General features: G+C 39.5%; 1 protein-coding gene across 1 annotated transcript in view; it reads right to left on the bottom strand.

Moving 5' to 3' along the window:
- Window positions 1-851: 851 nt before the first annotated feature.
- The window catches only part of CNN3 (calponin 3), a 36,721-nt gene continuing 20,256 nt past the window's right edge, over window positions 852-17,316 (bottom strand). Inside the window, exons 2-7 of the mRNA XM_075182313.1 lie at window positions 8,856-8,977; window positions 7,754-7,820; window positions 7,101-7,238; window positions 5,547-5,663; window positions 4,313-4,459; window positions 852-3,906 (exon numbers count right to left, since the gene is read on the bottom strand). Coding sequence (XP_075038414.1) covers window positions 3,559-3,906; window positions 4,313-4,459; window positions 5,547-5,663; window positions 7,101-7,238; window positions 7,754-7,820; window positions 8,856-8,977 — 939 coding nt within the window. The 3' untranslated portion in view covers window positions 852-3,558. The remainder of the gene's footprint in view (window positions 3,907-4,312; window positions 4,460-5,546; window positions 5,664-7,100; window positions 7,239-7,753; window positions 7,821-8,855; window positions 8,978-17,316) is intronic.

The raw sequence follows: 17,316 nt of genomic DNA on the forward strand, positions 1-17,316 counted from the left end.
TTTCTCCAGAAACCAACCAAAGCATTCCTGTGGGACATCAGCTCACACCAAAAAAGAGACAGTCTTCAAAGGGCACAGGGAGGTGGGAATCTTATGATCACATCAACCTTTCCTAGACATGTAATATACAGACTCATGAGGATAGGTGTGCATTTCATGTTCGTGTGTGGAAAGAGCAAGGGGGGGGGGGTGTACTGTTATAGCACAGTGTAGTTTTTTTCCTTCTGCTTAAGTGTCCATTGTCTTCAGAACACCCCACTTCCCCCATTCATCATAAGACATCAAGGGTCCCTTCTCCCTTGGATTCTCCAAACATCAGGATAGGGCAGCACGGTGGCCAAGTGGTTAGCACTTCTGCCTCACAGCGCTGGGGTCATGAGTTCAATTCCCGACCATGGCCTTATCTGTGTGGAGTTTGTATGTTCTCCCCGTGTTTGCGTGGGTTTCCTCCGGGGGCTCCGGTTTCCTCCCACACTCCAAAAACATACTAGTAGGTTAATTGGCTGCTATCAAAATTGACCCTAGAAGCTCTCTCTCTGTCTATGTGTGTATGTAAGGGAATTTAGACTGTAAGCTCCAATGGGGCAGGGACTGATGTGAATGAGTTCTCTGTACAGCGTTGCGGAATCAGTGGCGCTATATAAATAAATGGTGATGATGATGATGATGATGATTGTCAGAAGGTTATGATTAGGACACATCACCTATTTAGATCTTGATGACAGCCCATAACCATAAGGCTTCAAAATGTGTGTGATCTCTATATATTAAACACACCCTCTCTCTGGAATTCATACCTTCACGACAACCCTCATTCTAAGTAATCAACACAAATAAAAACACAAAAGCAATTGTGAGATTCAAAGGGAAAAAATAAAAAAATTTATTTATAAAAAATACACTGGGATCAGTTTATGATGTGAAATGTGGCAATAAATACACAAATGAAAAAAGAAACCAAGCACATGTAAATGGGTACAATATGGCACAGAAATTGTAAATGCGCTGTCATTGTAATTTTTATGCCCAAAAGGCGCCCACAACACACACTACTGCAGGGCCTCGGAATAATGGAGGAATTCGGTCCTAATCTTTGTATAGGCCCCCTTTAAAAACAAACTAAGCATTGTGGAGCAGATCTAGAAGTGCAGGGCTGACCGGCAACACCAGTGAAGTGTTCTCTGCACGTTCTGCATCACCGATAATATGGTCCCTCAATGATCACCCTGCCAAGTTATAACATGAATTACCATTTACATTCTGGAATGTTGTGTGCACACTAGAAGCAATAGGATTAGCTGCATACCACACCAAAGCTGTATTATTAACCTTGTAGGTGTCATTGCTGAAGCACCAAGTGTTTAAATTGTATCCTTCACCTAGTTGCAATGGAGGCAGCCATTTTATGGGCCAAACCAAATTCATCCACACACAGCCTATCATTTCATCGACTAGTGACAAATGGAATGCAGAATAGTGGTGTCATTAGTTCCTAGGGAATTAATAAGCTGAATATTCCCACAAAATGGCTGTCACCATGTAGGCAACACATTATACTTTAAGCAGGCAACCCAAATACACTACACAGTGTCAGATCTCTAGTCTTTCTGGTTTTAAAACAGGAAAATGTACCCATCTCAAATAGGTCTGATATAACAGAATACAGGGCAATCCGTGTCATCCCTCATTGTTTTATATCGTATTAGAAGTCTTGGGGTGCTCTGGGTTTTATATTATAGGAGCCACACTGTGCCCCATTTCAGAAAAGGCTGGAGAAGTGTCCCATACCTTACAGTATATCTCTCTTGCATCCACTGTGTCCATATAAACAAAAATGATTTAGCTTTTTTTTAGTTGCTGGGTTACAAATCATTCCAGAGAATATTCTGGGAGTTTGGGAGGGGCAATTTTCCTTTCATTAGAACACAATATACTTCACAATACGTTAATGTACTGAGCAAGTTAGAACAACTAGTTGAAGTGTCGACAGTACTGCACAATCAACTCTTCCAAAACAATTAAGTCATTCACATCCTGACATCCCTACATCTGCCTACCTAACATTTCTGACTGATGAAAATCCAGTTACTTAAGACGACATTGGTCAACAGCAGTGATGGTATTAACACTGATCTTCCAGTGTTTCCAGAAACAAAGCTATTAAGAAGCAAACATTGAAAGAAATGTACCAATTGGTCATAATTAAGACCTTTCCTTTAACAAAAAAAAAATTCAGGTCACTATGAGGAGCTCTAACACATAGGCAGGTAAACGGCTTGGCTTTTGTGAAGAAACCTGGAAATTGATAAATGTAGCCCATTGTCATTAGCTGAGAGGTTTAGATATATCCAACATCCTAAAAAGTAAAAGTGGAGGTGTTACCCATAGATACCAGGTTCTAGATATAATTATCTAGAATGTATTAGATACCTGGTAGCTAGAGCCTGCTATAGGTAACACCTCCACTTTTCCTTATTAGATAAATCTACCCCCATGTGTGGTATGGCCACTACAGGGCTAGCATTCATGACTATTCCTTTTTCACTTTTATGAGGTATGACTGCTTTTTAATGCATATACTCACATTGTCCATATATAGATGAAATCTGGTATATTATTTGTGCTAAAGTACATAGAATTTCAAGAGTGCATTTAGAAAGCATCCACTAGAAAATAAAGTCAGTTTTCCATTTTGGACACATCTAATTTATAGCGCTTTAGCAAATTCTTGCAGGGTTTTTATTTTTTTTGTGTGTGCATGGTTCAATTCAGAATACTATGCTGCACTGCTGTTCACAAGGGGTGCCCATAGTAAATGCCAAGCAGGCGATTAGCACACGCTACAGCTATCAAAGCAATTACTTATTAAAAGTGAGCCCATCAACTACACACAGTCGAAGGAGCCATTTTGTAGGAAGAATTAATATTCACCCCATGGTACCCGAAGATTAACACATTGGAGTCTTGCACAGAATTTAGTCTGCCCTTTTAGGTCTAAAAGCTCCCAGTAATTGCTCAGGCCTACAAGATGGCAGCTTTCACTGTGCATAAGCAATGGGTTTATTTTCAGGGATAAACCCAAGTATAATGTAGGAAAAATAGTAGAAAAGAAATTTAAAATTGTATTTCTTAAAAAAAAAAAAAAAAAAAATTTACCTCAGCAATTGTTATATTGGTAGTCTCGTGTATCAATGACATTTAATAAAAATACAAAGCACTGTAGAATGTTATGATCCTAGCATGCACCATGATATGTATAGCAAAAATGCATAGTCCCAATATAGCATAACTGACTGTACAAAATCTCCCTTCAGTATTCACAGTATTCCTTTTTACTTCATATGCAATTCTTGGCAACGCTGCAGGACAACCTCAATGTTAGCACTAGAAGGCAACTAGGGATACAAGGCAGAAATAAAAAAAAAGGAATGTACATAAGGCAAATTTTCTTTCCATATTAAAGCATAGTAGTGTTTAAGGAAGACAGATAAAATTACACAAGGCTAGCTTGGTCTTCATAGAATAAAATAAGGAACTAATACTGAGTAGACTATAAATCTAATAATCTATGCCCTGGTCACTGTACTGCCCATGATAATCTCTAGGATAATCGTCGGGGTACTCTCCGGGGTATTCCTCTGGGTACTCTGCCTGGTAATCACTGTCGCTGATTTCTGAACCATTTGTTCCAGTTCCTTGGCTGCCGTTGTGTATGATGGGTTCAGTTGGGGCAGCGCAGTACTTGGGGTCGTACACTTGCCGCCCAAGGCCATACACGCTCATTCCTTTCTGAGATGCCACTTTATTGGTGCCCATTTGTAATGAAATTGTGGAGTTATCCAACGGCTGCATAAGTCCTTTCTGATCATAGATATCTCGCCTGGTGCCGGGTGCCGGCATGCCCGCCTAAACAGAGGCAACAATAAAATTAATAGGTTTTGGAAATTGCTAATGGAATACAAACAGAACATGGAATCCTGTCAAAGTAATAAAAACACAGCTGTAAACCATGAAACAAGGATTTGTCTAGTTTATGGTGTTGAAAACTGAAAGGAATTTTAGTATTTCACTTGTCCCTTTCCAATTACAAGGAAAAGGGTCATCGTATCATCATCCTTTTATTGTTCCAAAGTTTTCCACAGCACTTGGTCCACTATTGTAAATGTTCTGCTACATTGACATTAATGGTGGGTAGCATAATATTATGCTTATACCAATGGGTAAACATTAGGAGACACGTGCCATCTGAAACGTGTGTGTGTAGAACACAAATAAAGGTAAGTAGTAAACAAACAATAAAAAAGCCATTTACCTGACTGGCACCTTTGTTTGTCCCCATCTGTAAGCTTATTGTTGTCTGATCAAATGGTTTATCAGTTTGCATCTTTGGGTCATACAGATGCCTTCTGGTACCGTAGGCGGTCATACCTGCTTGACTCGCACATTTATTGGTTCCCATCTGCCAAAAAAAAAAAAGTAGATCTATACAGTACATTCATCTCTACAATTGTGTCTATCACCTCGCAATTAAAAATGAAGTTAGATTTATTAAAGCAGTGTAATTAGGTTTTTATTTATCTCCCAAAAGTTAATATACTTATAAAATATTAGAAAACCTGCTCAACCTGTCTCCAAGAGAACAAATGCTAAAATAAAAAGGCAGACGGCAAAAGTATTCCTGGAATAAATGCCTACTAGGATGTATATTGAATTTAAATAGCCATAGATGAAGAATGAAATAAAGGGACACCCTTCAAGCCTTTCCACTGCAGCTCTAGTAAAAAGTAAAATGTGATTATTTCTCCTCCCTTCATCTAAAGCAATACAATACCAATCCTAGATATTTATACAAAAGTGGCAAAGCATAGCATGAAAGTAATGATTCCTTCCTGAAGACACCAATCTGTTCAAATGATTCAGGTTACCAAGGAGACCAAGCCACTGTGCCCCACACCTCACTTCCTGTTCCAATTATGCAGAAGTTCAGCAATGTTTAAAGAGGTCACCTATCAGGAAAGGGATGGGGCAAATAGTTTGTTGGATAGAGTTAAATATAAAACAGATGTTTTGTGTATTTTATTTAGCTCAGTAACAGGTATCAGTAGGTTTTTAAGGGTGAAAGTTTATCTGTTGCCCAGACGGACAGCAATATTGTGGGATTTGCAGATTATCAACTCTACGAACCAGTGACACCACTGAGGCTCAGATCAGCTGCATTCATATGGATATTGGTTCAGCCCACAAAATATGTACCTCCATGGTACACATTATAGCTGTAGGTTCAGCTTTAAATATATGTAGAACATAAGAGGTTCAAGTAAAAACGTTATCTGTTTACGCACAGAAGATGAATGACTGGACTCTTGTATCTTTATCTCTCCACAAACACGACACACGTCAGCACCACTGAATGATGGAAAGTCCGTATAAAACACTTCCAGCTGTCAGTGAGGAGGTTGTTAGCCCCATACAATGACAATGCACTGCTCTCTGCAGCAACATAACTAAACAGGAATTCAGTTGCACTTTAGACATTGACAGGTCACCTGTAAGCCAATGACGCTCTGTCCAGCTTTCATTTTCTCGTCATCAAACTGTCTTCTTTGCTTTTCTGCATACTTGACACCAATGTCTACTGTAGTGTGAAAACCTCTTGTTTTTGCCTAGAATGAAAACATTTCTTTAATTTCAAACTGGGATTTTGGTCAAAAAATAAATAAAAACAACCTTGAAAAATAAAATTGTAATAAAACAAACATGCAACAGCATAATTACTCATGGTTCTAAATATTTTTTCAGTTTGCAGAAGCATGAAGTACAAAATTACAAATTATATCATGTAGATGAAAGTACAATCGCATGTCAAATAACCTTTCACATTATCATAAATAAAAAGGAGGGGGGAGGAAAGGTGTCAAAAGAAGAATAAATATCCATGTAACAGTATGGGTTTGAGAAGACCAAGGGGTTTTGCTATTAAGCACACAATACCTTTGAGTTTATAAACCCTCAACCCCTAAAAACACTAAAACCCAGGTATCCTAAACCCAGGCCTAGTATAGTAGATTAAAGGAAATTCTTACAATGTGGCCCCTTACACCAGAAATTAACCCCAATAGGGGTCCCAGATTCTAATCAACCTAGGACTAATATATAGATATGGGGTTATCGGAGGATAATCCACCATTAATCTAGATTCATACCATGATGTTAATCCAAAACAAGACTAGATTTGCGCTTTGATAGAGCTGGGCATTGAATCAAAATAGCTCTCCCAAAGCTGAAAGAAGCCTTTAGTGTGTTTTAGTCCATTTGTTTTGTTTTTCTAGACAAGAGGGATTACTTTAATCTCTGGTTTAGCATCTCTTTTATTCCCAATCGTGTTTTTTTTTTTTTACTTAGAATATGGAGTTAATTTTACAAGATGTTAAGGACAACTTAACCTCACCCTCTGTCACTGAATATGCCCACTAACATTAGCATACATGCTTTGATCTACAGAGCAGTATCTTTTGAGGAAACATTTCCAAGATATGAGACTGTCCACATCCTACCCAGGGATAGGTCTGCCAGGCGCTTATATCATAGGTCTGCCAGGCGCTTATATCACATAAAGTAGCAGAAAGTGAACATATGATCTTCATGGACCAGGTTTTTCTCCCCTTGTAGTTATGTGAGAACCACATGCACAGAAGCCGTAGAAACAACGCACAATGCTATGCTTCCAATGTGTATCACTATATTTTAAGGATTTACAGAAGCAACTTGAAGGAAGAAAATAAAACTTTATAATCTTAATGAGGAACAATTGGACCCCGCTCCTTCATTGCTAAGGATGTTTATTCTCCCAAGGACACATGAGGGGGGGTGATGACTTCTGCAGTTAGATGTGCAGAGGGAGAACTGGCTGTTCATTAGGAGAGGATCCAGTAAGACACTATCCAGAAGCAGGTTTCCCTAACTTTGATAAATTAGGACCTTTGTGGTGTGCTTACACACACCCACTCTAAAGAGCGACTATACTGAACTGACAGCTTCTTGTTTGTGTTCATTCTCTTACAGAGCCAAGGTATTAGGATAGAAAATATTCAGCTGCTTACCAGACCAGCTAGGGCGGACAGGGATATCTGAACCTGGGTCATGTTTCCATTCTCAAAGAGATCATTGGCTTCAAAAATGTCGTGTGGCTTCATCCCGTAATCCTGAATGGCTTTAATAAAGTTCCCAATGTTCTCCAGCTGCAGGACAATGACCGGGTTACACAATGGACACACAATTCTGTTAGATTCTGCATATTAACCAATGACTCAGGAGAGTGGAGAGGTGTACAGAGAAATATTATGCTTGTACAGAGCTGAAGCAATAACTTAAGCTTTAGCAGCTGTAGTAATAAAGCACAGATAACTGAATATCCTTGTGAACATTCCAACCCCTGTAATACCTGTTGCTCTTACACTATGGATAATAAACTTCAGTCTTTTGAATAAGGTAGGTAGTATGGGTATAAAATAAAGCACAACCCCTAGTCGACAGAAGAAACTTTACATATAATTTTGTTCACATATTGTGTGTATAAATTCCTCCTCTCACAACTTGGCAAAATAAACATATTGTGTTGGTCTAGAAGTGCCAAACTCCCTCATTCAAAAATACAAATCTAGATTTACAAACACACATTATGCCGTGCTGTACTGGGTTCTGTACAGTAGATACAGAATACACAGCAGTATAGAGTTTGCACATCTAGTCTTACCTTGTGCCAGTTTATCTTTGCATCATTTATTTTCCTTATTGATCCTGGCTGTAGCTTATTGATGAGACTAAAGGAGAAAAAAGGGTTTTCAAAAAAACAATGTTAAAAATATCAGTAAGTTGTAAAAAAAACGGGCAACAAAAGTCATAAAGAACCCAAAATATTTAGAAACACACAATCACATGATAAAGATCATCTACAAGTAAAAACACTGCACCACAAACCATCTGACGTGTCGGCAATGTCACAGAGTGTCTTAGCACCAATAACCATAACAAGTGATTGCATCATCTGTTTTTATGAACTGGCAAAAAGTGATCAGCAGCAATACAGATCAGCAGCAAAACATGGCGAAAAAAAAAAAAAAGGGGGGGGGGGAGTGGGAGAGCAGAATCAAAAGAATTCAAGTTAACTGTTATACACAGCCCCATCACTATGTGGGAGATTTAATTCGGAGCGATGTACCGAAACTCCACATCTCTACGGAGAGATGCCGGTCTGAACATTGCATCAAATCGAATCGCTCCTGATGTATTAATAGATTCGATAACCTTAATTAATGCTACTCTGACAACCATTTTAAATTACTTCTGGTAAAGGGTATGCAGCAGATAGCTGCATACATTGTCACAATGGCTGGTGAGTAGCTGGAGCCATTTAACCTGTTAAATTATGAACTTCAAGAACCAAAACCCAACACAACACAGACTTAACAATAAAACAGACACCCTGACTTCCTTCAGTCCCAATGCTACATGTATAAGATTAAGAACTGTTTTTTGCTGAAGCCGCAAAAATATATTTTGAGGTTTTATAAAAGCACAATCTTGTGCCTCAATTCTGCCACGCTGCCAGATTATCAAACAATAGGCAATATACGGTTATCTGATCTGTACCACTCTCAAAGCGGACAATTCCACAGCCCTACGGTTCTAACAGGGGCGGTTACTGGGGAGCACTGTATGCGATCCACCTAGACACTTAGTCAAGGACTGAGAAACTAAGTATTACAAGTTACACAGCACGATGAGGACACAAATATAGTTGTAACTGAATTACTTTTAACAAAGATTTAAAGAAAAACAAAAACCGGTGTACTTACTGGCAGAGAATGACACCATCTCTCAGGCCCAGCTGGAAGTTGTCACCAATTCTCATACCAGTGACCTCCTCTATCCAAAGACGCAGATCCTCTTCTACTTGAGGGTCATATTTCTGAGCAATCTGAAAGTAAGACATTAAAATTAGAATATGAACGATACAGAAAACATTGCCATCCTTACATGCATGGACAGATCAAACTCTGTACATGCTTTTTTCTCAGAATATGACTTTTTTAAAAAGAAAAAAAAAAAAATCCAAAAATATTCAATTTTCCCCCAAAAAATAAAAACGTTTCACACTTTTTTTTTTTAGATAGTTGAACTGAAGGTGAAATCTAGGCTCAGTCCCACGTGTACGAGCCAGCGATCCAGCTCCTGCACTACAGAGACTAGCATGGCTGCTAAAGTGGCGAGTTGGCGCTTACCCCTCCAGGCCAGTATTACCATGGCAGTCAAGTATCACTCATTCACCCCTGTGACCGATGTTAATTGTGTTGATAAGGAATTTTTTTTATAGGGGCTATAAAAGAAAAAAAACAAAAAAAAAAACAGGCAAAGCTTTAATCATCAATATGCCCCTAGGTCTGGAAGTGCCAAGAGAACCAGGGACATGGATGTAGGGAAGTATTCAGTGGGGAACGTGGTGATGTTATGTGGATAGTAAATATGGCGTGTAATGCTGCATGTGTGTGTGTGTGTAATATGAACACAGGCTGGTTTGTAATTATTTTAGGGAAGGGAACATGGCTCCAATCTCTAAAAACAAGATTTTCATAACCGCTCCTAAGCTTTGAATACACTTGTCCAGGACCTGTTTCGTGCTACAGTTATGGACAACACAACTTTGTTATGTTAGATGAACTTCAGGTGCTCTGTCATGCAACTGCATTATTACTCAGGAAGTATCTTCTAACCAAGTTATATACGTAAGAACCTGATAGTTTGTACAAGCAGAAATACAATAGTTAAACAATACAAGGTCTGAAAGCCGTTTATATGATCCATGGGATTACTGTAAACACCACAGATCATTTAGCACTGGAATCTCGGCATAAACATGTTATTCCACTTCCTGTAGTGTTTATGCCGGGCTCTGAAGAGTCACATTAAACCCAACTTACACTGCAAAAGGCACATGTGTGACCCTTCACCCCCCATTTCTGAATCCCTATACGCCACAAAAAAAAAAAAAAATCTGTATTGCCTATAAAGCTTTATTTATTTTGCTTTCTGCAGCTGTGACGTGCACCTGTGATAATGAGGTTTTTGTTGCCTAGGATTATGTCCTGTGCCAAGTCCCAAACTGCTTCAGAACCCCAAAATAAAGCCTGTATCCATTCCTGCTACAGGAAGTACTAGTAATCCATCCAAGTAAGTGTCGCTAGAAAGGAGTGGTAAACTCTCACCTAAATATGGCACCATGTGACCGATTTCTGGCAATACAGTTCATCCTCATCTGCTACATAATTTTTTTGTAGGTTTAATTCCATTGTGAGATAAAAGGTTCCTATAGACCAATGTTTCCTAAACCCTAGTCCTCAGGAACCCCTAACAGTGCATGTTTTCCATCTCTCTCTGCTGGAGCACAGGTGTAATCATTACTGACTGACACATTTTGAAAGATCCACAGGTGGTATAATTATATCACTGGTCACCTGATAAACCTGCACTGTGCGGGGTACTTGAGGACTAGGGTTAGGAAACACTGCTATAGACCATCAACCCAGTATGAACCATTGAACATGTATTTAAGAAGAGCATATGCTGTGTAATATTTGTAAAACTGACCATGCATTTACAATTTGCAGCTTAATTACAAATATTTCAACATACACTACGAAATTTAAGACACTGTTACACACAAACCAAAAAGAGTTTTCCCTTGCACACATTTCCTCCTTCCATGGAGGATTTTTATGTAGTGTAAGAAAACTTTAACATTCAGGTTTTAGAAACTGTTTCTTTCCAGTGATAAAGTTACATTTGCAACAAGATAAAGGAAAATCAAATCTGACATTGATTAAGTGCATGAAAAATCTAGATGATTTTACCATATGCTTATAAAACATATCTGGCAAATCATTCATGGATAATTCCCCCGCTCCCCCCTCCCTCCCCCCAAAAACAGTTTTGGTTGAAGTCTCACTTTCCTGCAGTCCCCCAATTCTCCCAAAGGGGAAGGGCTTCGACAACCGTAAAAAGCAGTTTGAAAAACAACTGCTCGATCATTACAGAGAATCTCCTACTTTGGTTCATTAGAATTAGCTGGGACCCACCAGATTGGGCATTGCAGGTGGACAAGATTTAACTTGTCATCCAACACCACCAAAAGCTAGTTTTGTTTTTTTTTTTTCTTGCTTTGGGTGGAATCATTTAAAGCGCACTTATCTACAGCAATTCTGTAGGCTCAGACTATAATCATTACAGTGCAGCCTTAAGGCGACTAGTTCACAGTGAACTGAGGGAATTCATGACAATACAGTCTTAAGGTGCTGAAAAGCCGTAAGTTGCTTTAGAACAGAGAAGGAAGGCACTAGAGTAATACCATTCACAGAAAGATGTGCAAACAACTATAAATCTCACTGGATACACAGCATATGAGAAGAGGGTTTGACCAGGAAGGACTTTCTTCCTTATAGTGAGGAAAGCACGCAATTCCCACAAACATCCAACAGATGCATAAAAACCCTGCACGTGAGAATTGTGGGTAAGGATATGCAAATTGACATGCATTGAAAACTTTTCCTGCCGATAGTCAGCGTTAATCATGCGTCAAAAGAGGAGTCTGTTCCTTCTAAACATGAACATTTCAAGGACATGCAAATCAGTCCACCAGCTCATTGACAAGGATGTTTTACTTATGGAAAGTTCCAATAACTTGCATGAAGCAACCAAAATGAAAAAGTTTCACATGACCTAACTACATAACAATCTGTTTCAAATTTCACCGCAACTGCGGGCTGCAAGCCAAGTGTTATAAACTTTTCCTGCACAGCTCTTTGGTTGGGAACTTCAGAAGCTTTCTATAAAAGGCTGTGTCCAAGATGTAGGCATCATCCCCTTTCTGGACTCCTTTGCTCCACTACAGCATGGGTCAAATGAACATTTTATCTACGACGATATTCCATAAGGTCTGCCAAAAATTGCCTGTATCATAACCAAATTCACAAGTTTCTTTTAAAGTATCATACGGATTTCAGCATATGAATTCGAAACGTAAAAGATAAGGAAAACAATTAGTGCCACTAGATTTCCTTATTAACTTGTAGGTTAATTGGCCAATATCAATATTGACCTTAGTCTCTCTCTCTCTCTGTCTATGTGCATATGTTAGGGAATTTATACTGTAAGCTCCAATGGGGCAGGGACTGATGTGAATGAGATCTGCGGAATCAGTGGCGCTATATAAATAAATGGTGATGATGATGATGAACTTATTTCTACTAAGCTCACCCCCCCCCCCCCATCTGTGCCAATAATACACAACACAATCACTCATTATGAAAAAACACAGGTGCAATATTCCAACAAAAACAGAAATGCCACAGATATTTCTTCTCGAAATAGCAAGTTGAGTACTTTAAACACGCATCTGTAATTTATTTAGCTATCCTCCTACAAATCAATCACCTATTCAAAAAGATTTCTCCCCATAGATTCACAGCATGTCACATAATGACAGAGGGGGGGTGGAGAGGAGAGTGTCACAGTGCTCAGAGGGATATCGCGTCTCTGCTCACTACATCATGTGCAATGTGACTGTGGTTGCCATGGTAGTCAGCCTGAAATGGAAGGGGAAAGAAAAAGAAAAAAAAATCTGAACTTTTCCTGGGACTGTTACTTCAATAAATTTTTGGAGCATGGAATGGAGCACATAATATCCACCTACAGAAAGCTTATTTCACCTTTGCGCATAATGTGATTTACTGGTCAGAACGTTAAATGCTATAGTACCGTGATGGGCACAAGACGGTCCTCCGAGCCTTCACCTACGGTCCACAGCTCCTTGCTTTTTTATTGTCAGGTTTGTTATATCTTGTAACACTTGTTTAATAAACTTGCTGATATGTTATTCCAGAAAGACATCTCTGATTAAATGCATTGTTTTAACTTATTGTTGAGAATAATTGTAATGTGAGACCCTCTTTAAGGTTGCCTATCATGGCTATAGAAGCAGCAACAAACATTAAATTCAATCTAGAAAACGAAAGCCAGAATTTGATTGGTTGCTATGGGCAAAAACTTCACTTTTCCTTTTAGAAGGTTTGATTACACTTACGAGTTTAAAAAAATTCACAAAAATGCAAGTGTGAAAGTCCAGTATGCTTTCTATAACACAGGCTCAACGCCTCTGCACATCCAACACCTTCCTCTTCCATCAAAAATCAGTGAACTGAATAGTGTTAATCCAAGGAATAATATTCACTACATTCTAGTCAAACATTCAACTACGGATTTCAGTCCTTGATTATACTAATACTAACATTCATTCAACTTAAGGAATGACAATTTAATCTGCCCAAACACAGTTAATAGGCAAACCATTATTAATCTTGGATGATCAGATTCCTGAATAATCTTTTGGACTAGATAATTATTGCGCTGCGTACAGTGATGTTGGAATCTCACTGTATTAATGCACGGAAAATAGTTGCATGTCTGGGTACCTGAAGTGACGCAGAAGGTTGTCCGCACAGTTCATCACAGAAAATCAAGTTTGCACAATCTGAGCCGCTACCCAGGAGTGTGGGTGCTGCAAACGCGATAAGAGCCACTGGTTGAGGATAGAAGGGAAGACACAGGTGAGCTGGTGGTTTAAGTAATCAGAAGAGGAGGACAAGAGAAAGAAGCCGCAGCTTGAGAGCTTACAATCTAACGTGAAAAGAAATGGATAAATAGGGTGACACCGAAGAAATAGGACAATGTGAAGAGAGGAGTAGGGGAGGGTTAGGAGGAGAGCTGATATGTTTCCATGAAGAAATGTGTTTTGAGAGCATGTTTGAAGCCTTAGAGGGAGGTGGGAGACTGATTGGGAGAGGAAGTGAGTTCCAGAGGAGCAGTCTTGGGAGGCGGAAGAGAGAGAAGTCCATGATTGAGGAGAAGAGGTGGTGGTCATTGGCAGAATGGAGAGGGCAAAACAGAGGGTGGGAGGGAGATCAGCCTGGAGATGTAAGGGGTGGGAACTGGTGAGAACTCATGCGACAGGTGGTCTCTGGCATTTAGAGCTAAAGTGACTAATGGGGTTAAACAAAGCTCAAAAATCTCCATTACTTACTTTTTATAACTTGTAAGCAACATTTCTACAAATACAGTAAAAACAGTCAGGGGCTCTGGCATGTATTCTGCTATCAAAAGAAATCCTTGCTCATACTCTGTCACAGATCTCCCACTTAACTACCAGATCTTCTGCCTCTTCCCCTTCACTCCCCCTTCCCTTATCCTCCTTCTCTCCCTCCCTCGTGTCTCTCTGTCTGTATACCCCACCTCTTAGATTGTACGCTCCTTTGAGCAGGGTCATCTCTCCTCCTGTCTTCACCACTTTTAACTCTGCTCTCCAGCTACCTTGCCCTCCTCCTCCCCGTTCCCTCTTGCTCCCTCCTCTCCACTCTGGGGGTTTCCCTGCCTTCCGTGCCCTCTTGGGCTCCGCCGTATGCGGGACCTTCCCCGCTGTGCTTTGAGATCTCGGAGTTACTGTGCATTTTGTTTACTGTATCGTGCTGTCTCACCTTTGTATTGTAACTTTGTTTGTCCCTGTACGGCGCTACGGATACCTAGTGGCGCCCTATAAATAAAAAATTAATAATAATAATAATAACAGATCCTAATAGGAAGTTACACCATACATTTAGGCTTTCTAAACAACTGCTCTATTCATTTTGGTTTGTGATGAACAATTCCATTTCTGTACAAAAAGTACATGTTTTATTCTGATTGTTTCAGATCGCAACTCAGACCATGCACAACAAAGAAAGTTGCAACATCGTTTGACTAATTGTACAATTGTAATAATGCAGGCATTCTCCCCATTACATCCGTTTCATAAGGAGAGGGGGAAAAAAAGAATGAAGACATCATGGGAATGAAGAGGAAATATCCTTTTTACAACTAGCTGGTCCATTGACTTATACTTTGTTCTGTTTCTGGTGCATTCTTCTATATTTCAGTAGGCCACACAGGAATCAGTGAGAATTATCGTCACCTCTCTTCTGGATGCACATTTTGTTATTCATTGAGGGAATCCTAGCTAAGAAGGCATTCGTGACCTATTCTAAAGTTTAACAAACTGTGTGGGCAAAATTAAAAGTAACTCGATAAGAGGAGAGAAAAAAACAAAACAAAAATTACTCCGCCATCCTGATCATTTACTCTGATCAGAAGAGAAAGATACACCTTATGTTTCCTCAGATAAAACGTAACCTACAATGTGAAGTCTACGATTTATCACATGACAAGATAGGACAGGCAAATAAATTACATTCTCTTGTCAGGTGACAACGGTAATTAGAGCAGTGCGAATCACAATACTTTCTTCTGTACTATAGTATCCTATCAATAGGACCATCCACACATTGACAAATATGTATGCAGGTATAAGTAATAATGACTATGTCCCATTCACAGTGCTGCTCCTGTGTGAATGTCACCATAAAGCGCTACAGAATATTTTGGCGCTATATAAATGATAATGATGATACATCCCCAAGTCATCAACTTGTACCAACTACTCCTTTCTTTACTATTAATGCACCAACGTTTTGCCAGCATATCTAGAGCTGCATACTTACTCTGCAACAAGTGTCTTGTTGAGCTTCAGGGAATTTTGTATTTATAGCTCCCCACCCAAACAAATGAATTTATTAAATATCTCCTTTTGTACAGCCCCATATGTTAGTCCTTGGCAAATCTCTCAAAAACACATTCCAGGCTAGAAAGAAAAAACACATCCAAATGTAACATCACTCATCCATAGTATTCCCCACTCCCTCTGTCTGGGGCTTCCAATGCCTTTTCGTTGGGCTGGAGTAAGCAAGTTCGGTGCCTGCATGCTGTAGTGGTCGTATTGCTTTAACTTTCCTTTATTCACAGAATATCATCATGGGATCACCCAGAATCAATCCAGAAGCTATATTGTATAAAGTGTCATTACACACTACTTTATTCATGTACTATAGAGAAGGCGGAGACAAGTGAACAGTTATTTTATTTCAAATCTATTAGTAGTTTCAGATAATCAGGGGTCGGTAACCCCCAGGCACGCGTGCCAGACGTGGAACGCAGATCACTTTTGTATGGCATGCTGGCCCACCGTAGCTGCTTCACTAAAGCAGCGGGGAATGACTGAAACTGCATCTCCGTTTCGGCTGCTTTGGTGCACCAGCTCCCAGCTGTGGAACAAAAGAGTCCAAGGTAAGTGTACGGCCTGCCATGACCCGGGGGCCACAACTATGAGGCCTGCCATGACCCGGGGGCCACAACTATGAGGCCTGCCATGACCCGGGGGCCACAACTATGAGGCCTGCCATGACCCGGGGGCCCAACTGTATCATAATTTGACTGGGACACTACTGTGTGGCATAACGTTTACTTGTTGGTCCCATTGCAATTATATTAGCATAATAAAATAAGACATTATATACATGCACACACAAACTGGGCACACCTGGGCCTGACTAGATTTTAGGAAGCACACTGAAAAAGGTTGCCAACTCCTGATATAAAGCATCACAGTTTTTATTACCAGTTTAATGTTTTCATTACATTATACACAAGGAGCCAACAAGCAATCCTATAACAGCCGAACAATATACCTACAAAAAAAATAAAAATATTTAAGAGGTGATCATCTCCTGTAACACAATGATTACAATGGACAAGTAGCCAGAGGCAAAATAAGTTATGTAGAATACTTGCTTAACTTTACTAAGGCCACACAATACATTTTGTTTTAAAATGATATAAAAGGTTCCATAAAATGATCCCTTAAATACTGACAACAGTCAAGAATATACGAACCACCTAATCCCTTGACCAGATGCCATAGATTGTTTACCTCGCCTGGAGCAGGATGGGCTGACCCCCATGTCAAACACAGACATTGGACGTAATGTATTGCAAGACAGTCGGCACATTATGGTAAAGGAAATTCCCTATTGGATTTCATTTTCTCAGTAGCCCACATGTTATAGAAATGAAATACCGAGTAAATTGATAAACGTTTGCATAGGAAAGAAGTCAAAACCTTTGTAGATCAAAATTGATAACATTTCTATAACTAACCATTTTTGTATTTGTTTTTTTTTTTAAAAATACAACTTTATAACACTCAATCCTGCCTTGCTTTTATGGATAATACAAAAACTGGTGTGGGCAAATATGAACAATGTTGTAGCAATTCTCCAGGGCTCCTTAGGTCTGCAAGCCATCACTCAATATCACGTGACATGAAGCACAGAACGAGAG

This window comes from Mixophyes fleayi, chromosome 8 (assembly GCF_038048845.1).
Source record: "Mixophyes fleayi isolate aMixFle1 chromosome 8, aMixFle1.hap1, whole genome shotgun sequence".
NCBI classification, from domain to species: Eukaryota; Metazoa; Chordata; class Amphibia; order Anura; family Limnodynastidae; genus Mixophyes; species Mixophyes fleayi.